The sequence below is a fragment of the Paramormyrops kingsleyae genome, chromosome 12 (assembly GCF_048594095.1).
Source record: "Paramormyrops kingsleyae isolate MSU_618 chromosome 12, PKINGS_0.4, whole genome shotgun sequence".
Taxonomy (NCBI): domain Eukaryota; kingdom Metazoa; phylum Chordata; class Actinopteri; order Osteoglossiformes; family Mormyridae; genus Paramormyrops; species Paramormyrops kingsleyae.
This window is the reverse complement of record NC_132808.1, coordinates 33,029,874-33,045,135: the sequence shown is the minus strand read 5'-3', so window position 1 is coordinate 33,045,135 and position 15,262 is coordinate 33,029,874. Positions and strand designations below refer to the sequence as shown.

The following is a 15,262-nucleotide window of genomic DNA, read 5'->3' as shown; positions in this document are numbered from 1 at the left end:
TGTTGTACCCTCACTTAGAGGTCTTTTTTGTTTCTGAATGTTGCAGATGTTTAGGGACTCATGTCCATCTAGCAACACTGTTGCCAGTGTTTGTCCACTTGAACTGGGTCTCCTGCAGGAAACCATCTGCTAGCAGCAGTTGCCGCTGTCCTCCATCAACACTTCTCTGGCTTTACTTCCTGGGCCTTGCTTCCTGTCTCAGCTTTGCCACGGCACTTGTCTGTAAGTGGCTCTGGGCCAAGGACAATGTTTCAAGGCCCACTGGGATCTTTTCTGGAGTCTTGTTCAGTGTTTCAGGACAGGGTCCTGCTTCATGTGAAATGCATAGTTACAGCTGCTTTGACCTCATGAAATCTTCTCATAGGCCAAATTCCAAGCAGAACCTTGTCCCGGCCCAGAACTCCCAACAGATCCTTTTGTCGGGCCAGAACTCCAAGCAGAACCTTGTCCCAGCCCAGAACATCACACAGAATCTTATCTCAGCCCAGAACGCCCAGACACCTAATCTCAGCCCAAAACCCCCACTGGCCCTTGTCTTGGTACCATTGCCTGGGAATCTTAATACACTGTATTTTATTTCTGTTTACATTACGATTCCATGTAACATGATCGCTTATTATATGACGAGAGAATGATACAGCTGTTTGTTTCACACCAACATCACGACTAAAGACTTCCTATCCTCCCAATGGTCATACTCTGAATGTTACTGATGGAACCTCTGGGGATTCAATCTGCAGGAAAAGCTTTTTCAGGTGGTCTAGCCAGTCAGTCGGAAGCAGAACCTACCTTGCGAGGTTTCCATTTGAATGAAGGTAATATTAGACATGGGGGAAAAGCTCTGGGGGTAAAAACAAACGGATGTGTCATCCGTCAGGCACGCACACGGATCAGTGCGGCATCGTTTGCCGGTACTCGTGTTCAGCATGAGTTAGTATGTGCATTTGCATAGAAGCTCAGCTACACGACGGTGACCTTAGTTCTTTACATAAAATGGTATAGAATCAATTCCAGCTGTTAAAACGATCCTAATCGTTCTGCCATCTGCTAGTTTTTAGGAGAGATGTGCGTGATGTTTCGTTGTTTTTGTTTTTTTTTTTATTTCAGAAAGAGTCCAGATAAATAACTGCAGTCAATATGAAGATGTGTTTCACGTCCACAGTTGCCCCTTTGATGTTGTTAGTAGGGGCTGCATGAGGTTAGGCTCCTCTTGTGTCTTCCAGCGAAGGTGCCACTCACAGCTAATCCCACAAACTGTGATTTTTCAGCTCTTTTTTTTTTTTTTAAGGTAAGAGCGAATGTAGACACAGGTCAGTGTGACCATTTACTTTGGGGGGGGGGGGCACTGTCCATTCGAAGGATGGGAGTGGGGCAATTCAGTCCGAGCACGAAAGCTTGAGGCTGTCGCTCGAAAACTGATTTTTTTGATTAACACTCATTGCATGAGAACCTTGCTGTAGGGCAAGGTACTGAGGTCAGACTGTTGCCAGTTATCCACTCATCTGTAGCAGGCCCTTTTTCAAACTCTACAAAGATGCACTGAAGATGACCTATTACTCTCGTGCCATTATTCTGCATTTTAAAGTGATTATATAGAGAGAATGCATCATTTGGGTCAATTCTTCCAGTTTTTGTTATGATCTGCATCCTGCCCCCAAACACTGTGGTACCTGAATAAGAATATCGGCCTTTTTTTGTGTTAAATCAAATCGGCCTTTGCTTTTTAATTGTGTTACAGGCATCATCTGGCCAACAGCTGTTAGCAAGCTCAGACTTGACCACTCCACAATGATTCATTGTGGATTTCCTATCTCGGTGATTGTATAAACACTGTGAGCCCGTTTGTAATTATCATTTTCAACCACTGTGCATCCCCTCCCCCCCCCCCCCCAACTGTTTTCCATGGAGTTGATCGCAACTCTGAGTGAATGGCAACATAGAAAGACTGACTTAGACTCTTAAAGAAATAAAGTAAAATGTTTTGACTTGTGCTGATGTTGTCATTGCTGTTATTCAGTCCCAAGTCAAAAAGGCATGAATGAGCAATTTTCTTGATGAGAAGGATGTACCGTAACGTTGCCAACACAGCTCTGCCCACGATTGAGCACAACACTTCACAGTTTACAGAAAAACAGACGTGCTCGGGTATTTGTGGCCTATTTTTAAATTTAGGTTTCCTTTCCCACTTATGCCAAACAGAAGAGCAGGCCAACTGCTTAAGGCCAAGAATACAAGCTCGTAAGGTTTAGTCACCACAGAAATTTGCTGAACTCACCCGAATAATCAGGGCCACCAACTTTGGTCAGCTGACTGGGGTTTTCACTTTTGTCTGCATACACATGGACATGCATTAACATATATGTAACAATTCATTACCTTGAAGGTGGTCTGTAGGGTTTGCAAACTACCCCAACACTTTTGATGTTGCTGATTTTAGGTTTATAACAGAATAATATAGATTTGCCGTAAAATTTCTTATGAGCGCAAGAATCTGAAAGCCTGTCACACCAGATGTGCAAGAGTTGGCAACCCTGTCAATAATATTAATATATAACACTTATGGACAGCAGAGTCTGTGTCTACTAGTAGAATATACCCATATCTGTCCATGAATTTAGTGGTCATGAATTCACCACCTTTCAGTTCAAACACATGGATATTTCACCAGATATTATATGGATGGATTAAACACCTGGATTAAATGCAAACTTACCTGTTACTCATTTTAGGGGCTTGAAGGATAGGGGAAACATTTTTTTTTTTTACATTTATTTAATAAATTAAACCGGAATTTACTTTAACAGCCCATTCAGCAAACACCTGATTAATCTCAACACAGAAAATTTTCAGGTACTCCTCAAACCTCTTGGAGAACCACTGAGACCCCAAAGCAGACGGCACTGCGATCTCATGAGGCTTCGCACAGCCCAGTTTCATGGTGACGTCGCGTATGGCATAGGGTTTGACAGAAAAACCACACCAGGAATACGGCTGCTTGTCCTCGGGTGGATTTATGTGGCTCCTGCACCACAATTTTAGGTTCTCCAGAGACTCTTCAATACACACTCCAGAAAGGAAATCTTACCAAGCATCCAACCATCACCATCATCATCCTCCTAAACCTCACTTTATCATTATACATTCATAACGTAACCAGAACACCGTTCAAAGTCAAAAGCTTTGGACATTCAACCTGGCAAACCATCACTAATTGGGGCAAATTGTTTTATTGGTCGGACGACAAGGTGGCAGAACATTCTTGGGTTACAGCAACACCACGGAGGGCGTCAGCGGCTGACACCACCTCCAACACCAGGCTGGGGTGTCAAACTCGTAGCCTGAAAGACCACGTGTCTCTGGGTCTTTATATCTAGCATACTCTGGTACTTAACTAGCTCCTGAAATTTCTCACTTCCCTTCGGTGAACTTGGGTTATTTCACTCGTTCACTCACAATCCACTTGAACTGTTTTGTTTTGGAGAAAATGAATCACGCACGTAAACAGCTGGATACTCACTGGACCAATGATGCCAGGGGAACAAAAAGCGACAAATGCAAGCCAGCAAGGGGACGAACGGAAAAGCCCTGGTCTAAGAAAGTTAACCAATGACAAGCAGGTGGCAAACAGCAATATTTGGGATTTTAACTGTATTATTACATGAACTGCAAGTGATGTGTAAGTCTACAAGCTAGATGAAACAGACATGTTACGATTGGCTGAACTTGGTGAGAGCTCAGATATAGCTCAATACACAGCAAACATTGTTTTAAAACTATTTTCAGAATTAGGCGCTTCATTTTAATGCTACAAACTCATTTATCATTTATTAAAAGGTGTGTATGCACACAAGATATGCTGGCTAGGAGACATTGGGGGGGTGGGGGTATTTTAATAAAATACCTGAATCACAGATTTCATTATCCTGATGGTGGCTCTGTATATTTTGCACAGATTTTGCCCACATGACAGTGCGGGGGAGGTACGACTGCTCCCCCTAGGGGCCATAGCTGGAGCTCGACACAGCTGGCGACGCAGGAGGTGCCGCTCCAGGTCAGCTGGCTTCGGTCTGCTTCAGCCAAGGGACATATTTTCCAACTTGTGATTCAATTACGGTCCACTGCCTGCAGGGGGCCCCCTGACCTTGCTTATTTGGTGCCTGCCTAATAGACCATGCAGCCCCAGTCATCGATACACCTGGAAGTGGCAGATGGGCGACTAGGAGGACGAAGGACCCAGGAGTGACCGAAAGCCGTGCCTGATGAGGGTTTCTGCTCAGCTCCTGTACCGTCACGGCTGGGCTGCAGAAGCAGGTCCCAGTGCATAGGGGTCGGAGCCGGGGGGGCCATGGCTGGGGGGCTTCTGCAGAGTAAGACTTATGAGCTGGCTCAGAGGGCTGGGGTAACAGGGTGCAAGGGGTTTGAATCCGCCCAGTACACACACATTCTCCCGCTTTTCCTGCATCTCGAGTGTTCTGCCATCCGTCCAAAGGAGGAACGGCCAATCACAATATCTCCAGGTCCACGTGCCGCACCTCGGGGTTGCGATGCTAAAAGTGAGGGGGGAGGGTTAAAGGTCATATAACTAAAGCAAAACAAAAAACCCACCTTGGTCTACAGATTTGCAGATTTCCTTATATAAGAGCTGTTAGACCTATACTATGCCAACAGCACATACAACTATTTTGGGAGAGTTTGCAAATTCAATAAGGACTCGAAGAACCCAGGACATATCTGTGAACGTGACTCTAGATCCCCGCTATGGGTGAAAAGAGAACACGTACCTTCAGCTCCTTCTCCAGACGGTCCACCTCGGCTCCCAGCGTGTCGATTATATTCTCGCCATGCTTCAGCATGAAGTTCTCCAGATCTTCGGGGGTCTTCACCTGCTGGATGTCCTGCAAGAAGGAGGTTGTGACCTGGTCAAGTGCACCAGAACATCAATGACCAAGGAGATACAAAATACCAGCTTTACTCTCTATAATACTGCTATCCAACAGCATCGCGTTACTTTCCAGGATCAACCAATACACTCAACTGTTCTATGTAACATAAAACAGCCGTTTTATGCCAAATATCTTCCTTTCTTCTTGGGAATCCAATACAAATACAGATTGCGCCTCCCGTCCCCTGCAGAAACGTACACTTAAGATCTGGTCGATGTCCTGCTTCTCCAGGTAGGAGCGTGTCACCACTCTCCCGTCAAAGTCCACCTCGGCCTTGAATCGCACCTTGCTCAGGCCCATGTCTGTGGCCTTCACATCATGAATGGCCCTGCAGATGGCCAGAGAGAGGCAGGGCCACACATTAAGCACATACCTCCTGTACATGTGTCTACCCACATGTCCATCGAGGGCAAAACAAAGAGAGCGAATTAAACCGTCCCAGGGCAGAACGGATCTGCGGGCTCAGCTTGTGTGTGTGTGTGTGTGTGTGTGTGTGTGTGTGACCAAGCATCTAAATCAGAACCCAAGGTCAGAGGCATGTAGATCGCCGGACCAGCAGCTGACCTGACAGCAGGGTCGTTCTCCAAGAACTCGGTGAGCTTCTGCACATGCTCAGCCTGGATGGAGCGGCCCAGCAGGGCCTCAGTGTTGGTGTAGATGAGGAAGGCTGACACGGTACCCAGCAGCGTGCCCACGCCCAGTGAGCCCAGGCTGTCGTACAGCGGGTTACCTGGAGCAGCGAGCCACGCGATGTTTAGTAAACGAAATCACTATCACACATATTCACAATATCTTTTAAAAAAGGTTTGTTATACAGGTTAATTTGTGGATTACAGCTTCCTATTCCATTAAACCCTGTAAGTATGGAGAATGTATACATGGAGCAACTAAACTATTGAAGTTAATATGCAAATGGATTGTAGCACAAGTGTAAATACACAGAGAACCCTCTACTGAGCGTGCCCAGAGCCCACCGCCGCGTTACATGGTTTGTGAGGGCAGCACAGTGCCACCTGCAGGTGAAAACAGCTGGGTAACTGTAGTGTAGGTAGTAAGGGGATGCTGGCAGGTTGGCTCACCTGTGAGGGAAGTGAGGCCCATGCAGCTGGCTGCCAGAACGACCCCAAGGACAGCAGCGGCATCCTCCAGTAGAACCACATTGGTGCTGGGATCCCGGCTCTGCATCACTGCGGAACGCCAAGGGCAGTCAGCCTCATGCAGTCAGCCTCATGCAGTCAGCCTCATGCAGTCAGCCTCATGCAGTCAGCCTCATGCAGTCAGCCTCCTGCAGTCAGCCTCCTGCAGTCAGCCTCCTGCAGTCAGCCTCCTGCAGTCAGCCTCATGCAGTCAGCCTCATGCAGTCAGCCTCATGCAGTCAGCCTCATGCTCTCTCACTCATTTACATCCCAACAGATACTTTCAAAATTTCCACTGATAGCTTTCAACCAATGCTAAATTAGGAATTTTGTTATATATAAAAAAAAAAATATATAAGTAAAAACATTTTGCAGAAAAATTGTAACATTTTTTCAGCACGTCAGTGGGGAAAAGCCCAGTTGGGCCGGAGACACCCTGCAAATGTCACAGTGCCTTTAGGCCAGTGGTCTCCAACTCCGGTCCTGGAGAGCTACTATCCAGTAGGTTTTCTGTCCCACTTGGCTTCTGATGAGCCACACCTGTTCCTGGTATTTACCTGAGAACAGGTGTGGCTCATCAGAAGCCGGGTAGGATAGAAAACCTACTGGACGGTAGCTCTCCAGGACCGGAGTTGGAGACCCCTGCTTTAGGCGAAGTGCAAAGGCTTAATTCACCCAGGGAGCCCAACTAGCTGATATCGGGTACGGACGCGTGCACCTACCATACTGGTAAAAGGAGATGCCGCGGAGCTGAGCACTTTTCTTGATTTCGTTGATTGCCACGACTAGTGTCGCTGCAACGAGAGCGGACAGGCAGCGTGTGAGAATACATAACAAACAAACAAATTTATTTTTGTATAGCGCATTACCACAACATTACATTGTCCCAAAGCGCTTTACAGCATCCCCACCCAAAGCCCCCAGTGAGTAAGCCATAGGCGACAGTGGCAAGGAAAAACTCCCTAGAAGGAAGAAACCTTGGGAGGGACCAGACTCAAAGGGGGAGCCCATCCACCAGGGGCCGGCCAGCCGACACACACACACACACACACACACACACACACACACATAGAATGAGAATGTTAAAGAAATAATATTACACACACTAAGGGAAGTTACTGGTCAACAGACCCTGCATGACAGTAACAGCAGAGAAAGGTTTACTGACCTCCTTCCGATACCAGTGAGCCGGCCAAAATGCAGTAAGCCTTAAGAACAGGCAAAGACAATAATAATAATGATGAATACATTTATAAAAACTTAAAAATAAATTTGAATAATGGGTATACACATGCCAAACTAACTGCAAGATCAATTTTCTATCCTTCATTTGTCAATATATCCAACAAATGAAGGACAGAAAATTGAAACTGAACAGCGACATGGTAGAGTGTTTAAAATCGCCCTAAGAGTCACCGCTAAGAGTTTAATACAGGCACAGAGAGGGGTGCACGCAGGATGTCTTGTGACGGGCGACTCACCCAAAGCAGCGACTCCATAGGCTGCGGGTTCAGGAGTCCCATGATGCCATGGTACCAGGAAAGCCCCGCCCCCATCATGAAGATGCCCACGCCACTGATGAGGGAGGCGATGTAGCGCATGTTGGAGAAGCCATACCTGTTGGGGGAGGGGTGAAGGCGCACATCACATAAAGCCTGGACTGTCAACGTGCGTCTGAGGGGGGCGGATCAAATAGGGCGCAATGCCTTTGCTTACGGGTGGACGGCGTCCGGATTCCGCACAGACTGGCTGATTCCCAGAGCAAGCAGACCCTGTGACAGGAGAGAGCAGAGAGAGTCAGACCTATGCTTCCTGTAAAGTGACCACTAAATCAAACTTAACTGCAGCTTCATCTTTTGGGTGCTGACAAGACTGAAAACTACTGGAGAAAACTGACTCTCCTCTTTCCCATCATTACGACCTTATTACCATTATTATCTACTGAGCATGTGCAGAGCCCTCCACCCTGTCACATGGTGAACACTCTACTGAGCATGTGCAGAGCCCTCCACCCTGTCACATGGTGAACACTCTACTGAGCATGTGCAGAGCCCTCCACCCTGTCACATGGTGAACACTCTACTGAGCATGTGCAGAGCCCTCCACCCTGTCACATGGTGAACACTCTACTGAGCATGTGCAGAGCCCTCCACCCTGTCACATGGTGAACACTCTACTGAGCATGTGCAGAGCCCTCCACCCTGTCACATGGTGAACACTCTACTGAGCATGTGCAGAGCCCTCCACCCTGTCACATGGTGAACACTCTACTGAGCATGTGCAGAGCCCTCCACCCTGTCACATGGTGAACACTCTACTGAGCATGTGCAGAGCCCTCCACCCTGTCACATGGTGAACACTCTACTGAGCATGTGCAGAGCCCTCCACCCTGTCACATGGTGAACACTCTACTGAGCATGTGCAGAGCCCTCCACCCTGTCACATGGTGAACACTCTACTGAGCATGTGCAGAGCCCTCCACCCTGTCACATGGTGAACACTCTACTGAGCATGTGCAGAGCCCTCCACCCTGTCACATGGTGAACACTCTACTGAGCATGTGCAGAGCCCTCCACCCTGTCACATGGTGAACACTCTACTGAGCATGTGCAGAGCCCTCCAACCTGTCACATGGTGAACACTCTACTGAGCATGTGCAGAGCCCTCCACCATGTCACATGGTGAACACTCTACTGAGCATGTGCAGAGCCCTCCACCCGGTCACATGGTGAACACTCTATGGAGCATGTGCAGAGCCCTCCACCCTGTCACATGGTGAACACTCTACTGAGCATGTGCAGAGCCCTCCACCCTGTCACATGGTGAACACTCTACTGAGCATGTGCAGAGCCCTCCACCCTGTCACATGGTGAACACTCTACTGAGCATGTGCAGAGCCCTCCACCCTGTCACATGGTGAACACTCTACTGAGCATGTGCAGAGCCCTCCACCCTGTCACATGGTGAACACTCTACTGAGCATGTGCAGAGCCCTCCACCCTGTCACATGGTGAACACTCTACTGAGCATGTGCAGAGCCCTCCACCCCATCACTCAGCATGACAGACACCTCACCTGGTTGCAGGTATCAGCCAGCGAGTGGATGGCCTCAGAGAACATGCTGGCTGAGCCGGTGTAAACCCAAGCCAGGAGCTTGAAGAAGAAGTTCAGCCCATTGCTAAAAACGAGTGGGGGGGGGGGGGAAGCAAACTGTAAGGTTAGAATTCCTGGGGAGTCATGTGATGCCCCCCCCCAAAGCATCCCAGAACAATGCATGGACAGACACAGCGCTCCTGTTACTGACCATGTGACCACAAATGCCGCTTAACCAAATTACTCTAATCTAATATCCCTTACGGACCACCATGGGACTCGGGTCACGGAAACGGCCAGTGAAGGCGGCTTTGCGGCAATCACGCTTTACACGGCCGTTATGTTCCGGCTGGGTGTCAAGAGAGACTGATGGGTTTGATGAATAAATCAATATGCTGGATAAATATCCTTGCTGAAGGCTCACATGCATATGGCCACGGTCACCACCTTCCCTGGTCCTTGCAGGAACGTTGCTCTCTTACCCGATCGAGGCTGTGCGAGACACAGAAAGGGGAGGGGGGCGACGAGAACCACCGGAAAACCAGATTAAGCACTTTAGCTACATTCAGTTTGATTCAATTTTTACATATCGCCTTTCACAAGAGTCTCTGCAATGTGCTTCACATGAGCGTGTTGCAATACATTACAACACACCCACTACTTCTAGATACATCTTGCTAAAGTTGCACTTAAGGCATCCAACACTCTGTGTGAGCCGTTTACCGTGGTATTTAGCACATTTACAAATGCTCAGGTGGGAGGAGACATTTCCAAAGAGTTTAAGATAACGCAGGCTGCTTACGGCACACGAAAGTTACACAAGGCATTCTTTCAGGCAAGAGGCACTGCAGTAACCAGCAGCAAGTACCACTGCGGAATGCAGTGCTGTTCATGAAATACAGTTTCCGTGTGGAAAACAAGGTCATGTGCCCCAAGGTCAGGCAGGGTCAAGCACAATGGTGAACTAAAGACATCCAGTAAAGGTGAGAGCTGGGACAGGGGGGTTGTGGACATCTTAGGCTGGGGGTGGGGGTAGGTACATAATCAGTCCTCCTGTTTTTTTGTTTCATTGGCACTAAACACCTGCCATGTGACTTCCATCACTGATGGGACACACGATTTTTTCAGTGTTTCCTGAAATGGTTCCCCTAACCTCTCCAGCACCACTACTGACCCACCCAAGCACCCCTGGGTGCAATTAATAAACCGGGGTGTGACCTCGTTTTGACCGATGGTGAACCCCCCCTGAACATGACCGGTTATGTACTCACCTTAGTGTTTCCCCAAAAATCTTTGTACTCTTTCAACAACTGCTGATTCCTAAATGCACCTGCAAGTAAAGCAGAGGTGACACCCAGTAATTTTTTTTAATGCTGATTGCTCAGACTCAACGACAAAGAAAAGGACGTCCCTAACGCTTCAATTAAAAGATCAGAGTTCCAGCTCAACACAAATCTCGCACATCGTCTGTTCACTGTGCAGAAGGCAGGCAAGTACAGTAATAGTAAATCTGACACTTTAGCCCTACGAAACAGGATCACAAACAGGATCACAAAAGCAGGAAGTCACAAAAACACAAAATACTGCAAAGACAAGCTGCCATCCAGCTCCTTCATAAAGCCCGGCTGTGTCAGGTTAATACAAGCTTGATGACATTTGAACCAGACACCTGAATGCTGGTACCAGCTAAGCGGGGGGGTGCATACTCTCTTTGTACTCCTCCTCCACGCGCTTCCGGAGTTTCCTCTCCCTGGAGAGAGCCTCCTGGCTCCCCCAAACGTCCAGAGCCCTGCAGGCCAGAGGAGTAACTCAATGGGCGTAAGTGGAAAATGCGCCAAGTCATTGATGAGATTACCACAGTCACGGAAAGGGCATGAGACACAGATTATGAGGTCAGGCACCACCCACGTTCAGCCAATCACACGTGCAGGCATCGGTAATAGAAGCTGCTTTGTCAAACCTGTGGAGTAGGGTTCACAATGCAGTTCTTTGGTTGAAAAACCAATATTATTTCAGGCTAACCTAACAGAACTTTACTCATTGTCCATTGTAAATGCTAGCCACCAGAATCATGCATCTGCAACAAATGCGCTGACCTACAATACACAATACACATGCTGTCAGATTGATTTATTTTTTTTAGAGGTACGAACTTGGCCTCCACGTCAGAGCGCAGGAACACGGTGAAGGCCTCAGTGTCGTCGTGGGGACTGCGGCGACGGATCTTCCGCAGATGACTGAGGTCGCTGGGGACGCAGAATGAGGAAGGTGGTCAGCGGCTCGGCTAGACAAGCATCAGCACTGAGTGGAGAGAAACCTTCAACATCACATGGAGCCACATAAGGAGCTACAACACAAACCTGCGCATCAGACTATAAATTCCACCCTCTACGGCAGGGTTCTTCAAATCTGGACCTCGATTCCAAATCCAGGCCTTGTTTTCAGTTCTCCCAGGTAGTTAGTTTAATAATTACTGATTCTGATTGGTCAGAGGCTTCACACCTGACTGACAGGTAAAGGAAGGCCAGAAAACCAGCAGTGCTCGGACCTCGAGGACCGTGATTTGAATAACCCTGCTCTATGGAAAAACCTCCCTACAGAAAAATACAACCTTTGAATTGCAAGTCGAGACAATTCTATTCTATTCCATTACATTTGCTCCATTGAACAAATGCGGTCTTTGTAACTAGGGCGGGCCATGTCCGGCCCCCACAGGTCCTGTCTGGCCTTTCGTGGCAGTCAGGATGCTGGTTCAGAGAAGGCAGGGGAGGACAAGTTGGGTGAAGCTAATAGCTAATCTCAGACACGGAGGAAGGTGGGCAGGCAAGTGGGGAAAAAATAGACGCTTCTCAGGACAGGCCAAAATTCAAAGTAAATTGAAAGAATTAAGCAAAACAATAATAAAAGCTGTTTACAAAGGATGCGATACCTGGGCTTGAGGCAGAATTCATTCATGGCCCTGACAGCGGTGATGAAGTTATTCTGCGTGTACTTGGTACCGTACTCCCTCTTCTTCAGCACGGCGCGCACTGGGGACACGAGTGGGAGGCGGCTCAGGGAACATTTTAAAAGCTCAAAATAAACAAAACAGCCCTGGGCTGTTGACAATTTAAAGGACAAAATCTTCCACCATCCTGAGACCACGTGATGCTATTCTTAGACGGAAAAAGATGAATTCTAACAGAGAGAAACGACAGGTGCAGAAAAGACCCAACACAGAGTTCATCAGCAGAGTAAGAAAATCTTTTAAAAGTAAGCCTGATAGTGCTGAGATATTCCAAACACAAATCACACTGTCAGTAGTCATATGAATACTAAATTAATCTAATAAAACACTATCATCTTCCTTGGTAGGAAGGGCATTTAAAAGATTCACATAAGCAATGTGGAATCTCTCAAACATGATTACTACAGGATTACTGTTCCAAAATGGCCTTGCATGGTCACAGCAAATTATGAAGACAACATGAGGGAAAGTCTACTCCCAGCATTACCTCTGACTTGAATAGTGTCCACTTTGCTTTGCACTTTATTCATCGGACCTTGAGCGACAAATAGAAACCACTGGAATTAATAAAGTTCTGTGATACTGGTGAACATTCCACTGATGAACAATTAGAAAAATGGGGGTCTTTACACACTTACCGGAAGCACCCTCAGCTACAGAGAGACCATTTTGGGGCAAGAACACAAGAGTAGAATATTATTCGATAAATACTGAATTAAGAGTACAGCTCTAGTATTTGAAACATTCATTAAAGGGGACATACACTGGAGACTTGATCAGGTGCATGTAGCACTTAGCTAGTACTGGGTACGAAATTGTTGTACAAGCAGAGGAATAATTACCAGATGGTTTAGGTGAACTTTGCTCCATGTCTGCCTTCCCCCCTGAACTAGCGCCGTCCAGTCCAGAGACGCCATCTTTCCCACTGCCAGAAGTAGAATAGAACTGGACCCGTTCTGACATCAGAGCCACCAGTCGATTGTCAGGGAGGCGGAAGATGTGAGCATGTCCCAGTCCGGCTCCCTGCCACCCTGCAATGGCCAATGGCTACGCTTACTCACTGTGCCCTTAGTGGAGACGCATAGCATTAGCATCGTCAATGTTACTGGTACTACTGCAAAGCCAGGGGCAGTTCCGACAAACATCCCAGCATTAAAACGCTACACAGATAAGATCTGGCATGACATTACAACCCGAGAGCATGGAGATGAGACAAAGGTTCATCTGCAGCCTCTCAGAGGACGGAGCAATGCATGCCGCACTTGGGTCCCTCACCTTGGCATGGCAGCCACACCCTGGGGCACGTTTGTGACAGTGGCGCCCTCGGGTGCAAATAGACCCGGCAGAACAGTGGCCAGGGCCTGCGTGCCAGGCCGGAGATCATCCTGGCAGGGCTAGGAAGACCCGTTTTGGAACCTGATTCAGGAACACAAAATGAAGGAAGTCTATCATCAGCGGGTACTTTTTCAAACTATCATTGCTGCATCTATTTAACAAAAGCAGTCCAATACCCAGGGCTTTCAGTTTCACTCCATTACACTGAATCGCTGCCTTTAACTCAACCAACCTTCAAGAGTTCTACCGCGATTCCCACAGTGAATTAAGCTACCAGCAGATTCAAAGTCTGACATCACTGTGGCCAGTCCTGCGTGGGTCCCTACCCAAGGTTTTAGTTCATTTGTTTTGTTAGATCTTAAGTATCAGTAACCGCGAGTCATATACATTTCGTCAGCGTCTCTGTAGACTTAATACAATCAATTATGTTTAGCCTTATTTTGCTATGACAAAAATAGACTTTAGTCTTTAACAGGTTTTTAAAGCTGTTTTTTGTTGTTTTGTAGAATATAAGTTTTATAGAATTTGTTTATGCATTAAAAACTGCCCTGAAAATGAATTACTTACTAAAAGAAAAGTATGCATTCGGCTACTATTTTCTCAGAAAAAACATCAGAGAAAAGGGACTCTGAAAAGCCCTGCGTTCAGTGTGCGGCCTGTGTTTATTACACTAACTATGTTATGACTTTATTCCATTATTGCGATAAACACGAGGCAAAGACCAACCGTCGTTAGTTTCAGGCTGTCACCGGGGTCCGGGAGCAGGTGAGCCGTCGTGACCAAATTACCAGCCGGGAATCAGCTAATAACACAGCTGTTACAACAACATTAGACCGCAAAGAGACCGATCGCGGGGTTTGAAGACCATTAAACCGCAAAATGATGATAATGATCGCAGTGACGCTCCTGGCCGGGGAGCTAAACATCGCGGCCAGCAAAGCTCATCAGCCGAATAAATGACCAATACATCCTCTGCGGCCCTGAATTAATACAGAAATAGCTTTAAAATCTCCTATTTCGCCCAGCGGGATAAGGTGCCGAGAGCCACCATACAGCCGCGCTACGGGCGGCTTCCATAAGGCGACCGCCGGTGCTGCCAAGGCGCACACTTGACACTTACCGCGTCTGAAGCCGGGCACCTGGTTAATTTACCTAAAGAGAAATAAGTTACCAGCTAACTAGCAGCAGCCATCGACATCAGGAGAAAAGGCCACCGCAGGGCACTCGCCTAACCACCCTACCTTCGGATAACGTAACATCCCATGTAGTTACCGTCAGCTCGAGCGACAGTTCATTGGCAAGTGACGGTGACAAAGCGAAGGCACACGTTTTTATCAGGTACCTGTCTATATTCAGCACCGCTTTCGTATCTCGGTCGCTCCCATACATACACGCACATCCACACTGGGCATCGTTTCGGAATAAAAACACCGGAGCCGGAGCGCGACGTGATGTCGCGAGATGATGACGATTAACTCGCGCTTGTTTTCCTGAGACATCTTGGCAGCGCTAGAATCCAAGTCCGTACTTTGCAAGTTAATGCCACTACACCAGTTCTGTGTGCCCATATGACCGTTTTTTGATAACAAAAAAAAATTGTTCATGCACACGAGATGCTACAACGAAATAGATAAAATAAAGAAATAAGGAAGTAAAAGGTCATTTAAAAAGAAGTGGCCCGTACGGGGATCGAACCCGCGACCTTGGCGTTATTAGCACCACGCTCTAACCAACTGAGCTAACCGGCC

At 47.5% G+C, this 15,262-nt stretch overlaps 1 protein-coding gene and 1 non-coding gene across 5 annotated transcripts; both read right to left on the bottom strand.

Annotated features, from left to right (window-relative positions):
- Window positions 1-3,208: 3,208 nt before the first annotated feature.
- slc30a9 (solute carrier family 30 member 9) lies at window positions 3,209-15,010 on the bottom strand. Of its 4 annotated transcripts, none has more exons than XM_072697988.1 (20): window positions 14,857-15,010; window positions 13,455-13,595; window positions 13,022-13,210; window positions 12,818-12,832; window positions 12,667-12,714; window positions 12,102-12,201; window positions 11,326-11,418; window positions 10,879-10,961; window positions 10,444-10,502; window positions 9,597-9,664; window positions 9,155-9,257; window positions 7,796-7,851; window positions 7,561-7,696; window positions 7,248-7,287; window positions 6,802-6,873; window positions 6,023-6,130; window positions 5,508-5,673; window positions 5,142-5,271; window positions 4,782-4,895; window positions 3,209-4,547 (listed from the first exon to the last, which is right to left on the bottom strand). In XM_072697988.1, the coding sequence occupies exons 2-20, from the start codon at window positions 13,561-13,563 to the stop codon at window positions 4,503-4,505; spliced, it is 1,734 nt and encodes a 577-aa protein (XP_072554089.1). In that variant the 5' UTR covers window positions 13,564-13,595; window positions 14,857-15,010; the 3' UTR covers window positions 3,209-4,502. The 4 variants fall into 4 exon arrangements, with proteins under 4 accessions (XP_072554089.1, XP_072554092.1, XP_072554090.1 ...); XM_072697991.1 differs by lacking the exon at window positions 14,857-15,010 and adding an exon at window positions 14,756-14,816; XM_072697989.1 differs by lacking the exon at window positions 14,857-15,010 and adding an exon at window positions 14,635-14,770.
- Window positions 15,011-15,188: 178 nt separating this feature from the next.
- On the bottom strand, window positions 15,189-15,262 carry trnai-aau (transfer RNA isoleucine (anticodon AAU)). Its single transcript has one exon. It is a non-coding gene; the product is annotated as a tRNA-Ile (tRNA).

Bases quoted from the DNA above. Each gene is read 5' to 3' on its own strand.
- slc30a9 (XM_072697988.1), bottom strand. From the start codon at position 13,563: ATGATCTCCGGCCTGGCACGCAGGCCCTGGCCACTGTTCTGCCGGGTC. The intron at 12,202-12,666 runs GTAATGCTGGGA...TCGTGTCCCCAG, and splicing joins GGACACTATTCAAGTCAGAG to TGCGCGCCGTGCTGAAGAAG. The intron at 9,258-9,596 runs GTGAGCCTTCAG...ACTCGTTTTTAG, and splicing joins GTGACCGTGGCCATATGCAT to CAATGGGCTGAACTTCTTCT.